General features: G+C 50.1%; 1 protein-coding gene across 1 annotated transcript in view; it reads left to right on the top strand.

Moving 5' to 3' along the window:
* The window catches only part of Nuak1 (NUAK family kinase 1), a 65,349-nt gene extending 60,381 nt beyond the window's left edge, over window positions 1-4,968 (top strand). The window contains exon 7 of the mRNA XM_052165321.1: window positions 673-4,968. Coding sequence (XP_052021281.1) covers window positions 673-1,826 — 1,154 coding nt within the window. The 3' untranslated portion in view covers window positions 1,827-4,968. The remainder of the gene's footprint in view (window positions 1-672) is intronic.
* The last annotated feature ends 1,513 nt before the right edge of the window (window positions 4,969-6,481 follow it).

Here is a 6,481-nt window from a genome sequence, read left to right as displayed (position 1 = left end):
CGAGGAACACCTGCTTTTTGTTAGACTGCTATTGACCAAAGCAGTCTTGAGTTTAGTTTGAATTCTTTCTCTGTTACCTTCTGCACTTGATGCAGATCTGGGATGGCAGGGAGGTCACTAGTTTCAGGACATCTCTTTATTTGTGGGAAAGCACGTCATGTCTGAAAGATGGCACAGATGATAAACGCTTGCCTTGTAGGTGTGAGAACACGAGCTTGATCCTAAGAACACACCCCAAAACACCTGTCATGGTGATACACATTTATGACCCCAGGGCTGCCCTGTGAGGTCTTGCCAGTGGAACACTTAAAAGAAAAAGTTTGAGGGGAGCTTGAGGGGTTCCTAAAGTTGTTCAATCGTGTGTCATCCGCACTCATGAACATACATGTGCACCAGCAAACACACGTGCATACTTGTGCGCACCACGGAAAGAAGGAAAGCTAAACAGGATGGGGCAGGGCGGACCTGTGGCTTGTGGTTCTGAGTTTTGGTTGGGTTTCTGCTGTACAGTCTAAAGACTTTGGCTTTCTGCACTAGCCTGAGGCTGAAGCACTCCAAATGCCTTTCTTTCTTTTATCGCCTGAAGTGAGCACGTCTCTAGCCATTTGTGGAAAGTCACCCCACCCAAAGCTCCCGCACAGAGCCTGATTCCCTTTGTCTTTCACCCCTTAGATGCTCGGGGTCTCATCCGGTGGATGCTGATGGTGAATCCTGATCGCCGGGCCACCATCGAGGACATCGCCAACCACTGGTGGGTGAACTGGGGCTATAAGAGCAGTGTCTGTGACTGCGATGCCCTTCCTGACTCCGAGTCTCCACTCTTGGCACGGATCATTGATTGGCATCACCGGTCCACGGGGCTGCAGGCTGAGGCTGAAGCCAAGATGAAGGGTCTAGCTAAACCCGGGGCCTCTGAGGTTGTGTTGGAGCGGCAGCGGTCACTGAAGAAGTCCAAGAAAGAGAACGACTTTCCCCAGTCAGGCCAGGACTCCGTCCCTGAAAGCCCATCCAAACTGAGTTCCAAGAGGCCCAAGAGCATCCTGAAGAAGCGGAGTAACAGTGAGCATCGCTCCCACAGCACTGGCTTTATCGAAGGCATCGTGGGCCCTTCCTTACCATCCCCTTTCAAAATGGAGCAAGATTTGTGCCGGACTGCCATCCCCCTCCCCAGCTCCCCCGAGGCAGATGTGTCAGGGAAGCTCACCCTTAAACAGTCCGCCACAATGCCCAAGAAAGGCATCTTGAAAAAGACCCAGCAGAGAGAATCTGGCTACTATTCATCCCCGGAGCGCAGCGAGTCCTCAGAGCTGCTGGACAGTAATGACGCGGTCATCAGTGGCGGCCTCACGTCCCCTCCCCCAGACCCATCCAGGGGAACTTCCCACAGCCTGTCCTGCCGGAGGAAGGGCATCTTGAAACATAGCAGCAGGTACTCGGATGGTGCCACAGACCCTTCCCTCACTGGCTCCGAAATGCCCACACTGGAATCCTTGTCACCTCCCGGTGCCCCCTCTGATGGCATCTCTCGCAGCTACAGTCGCCCATCCAGTATCATCAGTGATGACAGTGTCCTGTCCAGCGACTCTTTCGACTTGTTAGATCTGCAGGAGAATCGGCCAGCCCGCCATCGCATCCGCAGCTGTGTCTCTGCCGAAAACTTCCTCCAGCTTCAGGACTTTGAGACACCGCATAACCGGCCCCGGCCCCAGTACCTGAAGCGGTACCGGAACCGGCTGGCCGACAGTAGCTTCTCCCTTCTCACGGATATGGACGATGTGACTCAGGTGTATAAGAAAGCTCTGGAGATCTGCAGCAAGCTCAACTAGCCCTTCAGGGCACAGAGGATGGGCTGGGTGGGTGGGTGAGTCCTCAGGAGGAGGGCGACAGAACTCAGCCTGCAGGCTGGTTACCTCTTTGCTGGTCATGGCAAGGGACTGGGAAAGGACTGGTAATGGCTGGCCTGGCCAGTTTTTTGCAGCCTTGACTCAGCACCTAAAAGGGATGGGAACCGTTCTTTACCAGTTCTGCCAGCTGCCAGTCAAAATGTGGGTCCTAACTGGCATTCCCAGACGACATCTCACAGGGAAGGTGGTGTTGGCCAGCGTGAAATGGGAAGGGACGTTATTTGGGAAGGGGGTGTTTTCCTAGACGTCATCTAGATGTTTCTGGAGGAGGGGGGGAAAGACTGAGACCATCTACTCTGGATGAATACATTAGCAAGCCTGGTCCGTCTACTTAGGGGCTAGCAAGATCTCAGCAACCTGAGTGTGAATTGGTGATCGGCTGATAATGTCTGTACTGTGGTCTGATTTTAGTAGCCTAGGCACAGCAGGGAGCATTGAGGGGGGTAGTATCAATAACTGCTGGGGAGCTGGGAACAGAGACAACAGCATAGCGGCCCTGGCTAAGCCCTGGGAGTTAAACAGTTAACTCTTTCATGGCACAGCCTGGCAAGTATGAACTCGCTCCTGGACCTTGAGTGGAAGTGAGGGCTTGCTACAGAGCGCATGTGCTGAACTCTGCTATGGGAATAGTCCGGTGGCAGTGACTCGGTTTCCCGGGATCTGACGCTTCTTTCTTCTCTTCCTTGCCTGGTTCTTCTTTAGTGGGCCGTTCGGAAGGTGAGCAGGAGGGTACCTGGCAGTGCGAGAGGCCAGGGCTTTGTGTATAACGGGGCACAGAGCTGCTGTGGTCTCTGCCCAGTAGATGGACGGCGAGACACGCCTGCAAAGGGGGCAACTTATCACTTTCTTAAATGTCTCAGTATTAACTGGAACCCTGCCTCTTGGCTTCTCACCCGCACGAGGACGTGATGCTACTTAGAGTCTCCAAAGCATTACTGACTCAGCCATAGGCCCCATTCACCCACGAGAGTGTACCCTCAACTGTAGACAAGTCGCGTCTAGGGAGCTAGTGTGTAGGGGAAATATGTGGCTGAGGACAAGTTCAGTTTGATAGAAGGGTCTTGTCTCCTCGGGCCTACGTATTCTATCTCGTGGTTTTGATCTTCCTCATTTGGGGGGAGAAAACAAGTTCCATCCATCCATCCATCCATCCATCCATCCATCCATCCATCCATCCACCCATCCATCCATCCACAGAATATGATATTGAAGGAGCAGAGTGCTGTGCAGGGACTTGGGGAAGTTTCCTCAGGAACCATCCAGATGGCTCTGGAGGAGGCAGAAAGGAGGCATGTGGGGCTGACAGGATACTTAAAAAAGTTTCAGCTAATTATCTAATCTCTGAACACTAAGATCACAGGTGATGTCATCCCCATAGAAGGGACCCTGGGGACACTTGTTGGGGGTGGGGGGTTGAAATGGTCTTTCTGGGCTGATCCACTGGCTTAGCCAAGTTAGAATCCTTCTGAGGTGGCTGCCTTCTAAGAGTCTCTCAGACAGGGTTGGGGAGGCTGCATCATGGGGAAAACACAAAATATGTCACAGCACCGAGGACAGTTGTCAGGGAGAAGTCGCTCTGTGTGGCAGGAGGCTGTCCTGCATCTCCGTGTTTGGGTCCCCGCGCTTTCCTTTGGGCTGAGCTGAACAGGGTAGGGTGGGAAGCCTGCTTCGATTCTTGACCTTCAGTCTCACCTCCTACCTGAGTGGTGGCAGGGGCTAAAAGGGAGAAACATCTAGAGGTCGTTTGCCATCTTCCTGCCTCCTTGTGAACAGCCCCTGCCGCTCCACTGCTGGCACCTGAGCAGGCAGCGCTCTCAGGTACACCAGCTGTTACTGGCTGGTGGCATTTCACACCCAGGACAGAGGCTCTGGTGTGTCCTCCGTTCCAGGACTGACCCTGAGTTGAATCCAGGTCTGCCTTGGTCTGGAGGTCTCAGGCACTAGTTGTGAGAGAGCACTAGTTGTGAGAGCTGCTTCTCACGCGTGGAGGCTGGAGACATGGCTGAGTGGTTTCTCAAGGCCCCGCCCACTCCGTTCTTCTGACTTCGCTTCTAGCTGAGATGCTGACTGTCGCTGCAGGAAACGAGTTAGAACAGAGAATAAAGCCCTAAAAAGCAGTTTCCCAGTGGAGCCCTGTTATCCCTGCTAGCGGCCAGCCAAAGAAGGTATGCTCGGCTCGGCTGGGCTCGGCTCGGCTCGGCTGGGCTCGGCTCGGCTGGGCTCGGCTCAAATTCCGTGGAGTCCCCAGGGAGACACACATGACCCCTTGGGCAGTGTGGGAGAGTCGCAGCCCGTGAGCTCTCCTGGTCCTTCCTTTGCTTCTGGGGCGCTTTCATTCTTCGTTTACACATCAAAGGGGGTCAAATTGTACTTCCTTTTACAGGTAAATTTCAAGGCACAATCAGTTTTTAAGAGAGTGCTTCAAGACCCTAGGCAACATGGATGGTTCTCAGTTCCCTCTGAATTTTAGTCTCTGTTACCGGGTGCTCTTTACCAAAGGAGCCCGCTGCAGGGTGAAATTCAGGCGTGTTTTGCCCAGGCCTGCTGTCTTGAGTACAAATGTGAATGATGGACTGACTGCTTGTTGCCAAACTGGAAATGTTTTGTAGGGATTTACTGGCATGGTATCATTCCTAGGAAGAAGAAGGAAAAAAAAAAAGGAAAAAGAAAAAAAGAAAGAAAAAGGGACAGGAGAGTGAGAGAAACTTGACTGCACATTTTTTTTTTATTAAATCCATGTTGTGACTTTTATTTAATTTCTATTTTTTTGGTAATAAAAAGTTGACTTTTTAATTTGAATTTGTCTTTTTTTATTTATTGGTCTGAAAGGCATTTCAAAGGTATTATAATAATATATTGGTGTAATTTAATTGGTGTAGCATTATGGGCTCCAGTCAAAATTGGTTTTTGACTTATTTGATTGGTTTGAGAACAACAGCCTACAGGGAGAGGAAGAGAAAAGCTGGCTAATTACCCAAAGTGTTCATTTTTCGTTTGGAAACTGAGTTTTTGTCATTTTTGTTTCTGTTTTTATTTTAAATTAAATAAATTTCAATGAAATGAATCAGGGCCTTGTTTCGTTGGTTGTTTTCCTCGGTCAAGTGAGAAACATGTTAGGTACAGGTCCCAGAAGCTCCACCCCCTCATACTGATCAAAGTGCCCAGGGGACGTTGGGTTTCACTGCATTGGAACTGAGGCCTACAAGTAGGACCTGAGATAACAGGGCTTGCTTTCTTGTGTCTCTTTGCGTTAGTGTGTGTGAGAGTGTGTGTGAGTATCTGTGTGAGTGTGTGTATGAGTATGTGCTGTGTGTGAGTGTGTATGTGTCTGTGCATGAGTGTGTATGTGTGTGTATGAATGTATGTATGTATGTATGTATGTACGAGTGAATGTGGGCGTATGAGAGAGTGTGTGTGAGCATGTGTGGGTAAGTGTATGTGTGTGAGTGTGTGACTGAGTGTGTATGTATGAGTATGTGTGTGTGTGTGAGTGTGTCTGTGTGTCAACAACCTTGACTGCCATCCCTCAAGAGCCAATGACATTGCTCTGTTGAAGCAGTGTATCTCACTGGCCTGGGAATTGTGGGATGGCTAAAGCTGACTGTCCGGTGAGCCTCAGGGCTCTGCACTTCACGGTTGATTCAGTCAAGGAAAGAGACTTTGCAGAGCAATTGCTGTTGCAGCTTTTCTGATGCTCTGGAGGACTCGGGCGTGGCTGTCACCTTTATAGCCCTCCCTGATTGTGCAGCTCACCCTTTGAGGGCCACAGGCTCCAAATCCACATTTTAGTCGTAGTTTTCTAAAGGAGACGGACGACCCAGTTTCTTCCATCTGGGATGGAGATGTCACCAAGGGCTGACAGTCACGCTACCTCCTGAGACGAAGCTTCTCAAAGATATCTCCCCGTATCTCAGTTTCACACAAAGTGCTAATGTGGTTGCTCATGGCCAACGTCAAGGGCTACTGTTTTCTAGTAGGAAGGCCACTGCCTTGCCTATGGCATCTGGTGAGTCCTGTCTTGTCATGATGTCTTCCATGAGCAGATACCACCCCTGTGCCCTACCTGACAGCTCTTGGAAAGAGAGATGACTAATTGGGCAAACTGAGGAGTTCCTGGGTCCTGGCCGTAATAACCAATGATGGCAAGTCCTACTTGAATCTAGAACATTAGAGAGCCCAAGAGCAGTGTTGAATCCAGGTAAGAGAAGTCTGAATCTGTAGAGAAATGGGAACTCATCCTCACTTCTGACCAGGAAGAACCTTAGGCAGAGCACCATCACACTTGGCAAACAAAGCAGTTTACACGTTTGTATGCACACTCACACACATGCATTTACAAACACACAGTAAAAACAAACAAAAACAAACAAATAGGATGCCTAGCTAAATTTGAGCTCTAGAGAAATACCAGGATAATTTTTAGTGTGTGCCCCATGATTGCCCATGGTTCTATATTTGGGCCATGTTTATATCTTTCAAAATATATCACCTGAAATTCAAGATTAGCTGCACTTAACTGTCTTAGCATCCTGTGTTGTATTGGATGGGACTTCGCTGGCTAAACTGCTTGTGTGTTG

The sequence above is a fragment of the Apodemus sylvaticus genome, chromosome 20 (assembly GCF_947179515.1).
Source record: "Apodemus sylvaticus chromosome 20, mApoSyl1.1, whole genome shotgun sequence".
NCBI lineage: Eukaryota > Metazoa > Chordata > Mammalia > Rodentia > Muridae > Apodemus > Apodemus sylvaticus.
This window is presented reverse-complemented; position numbering and strand designations above follow the sequence as displayed.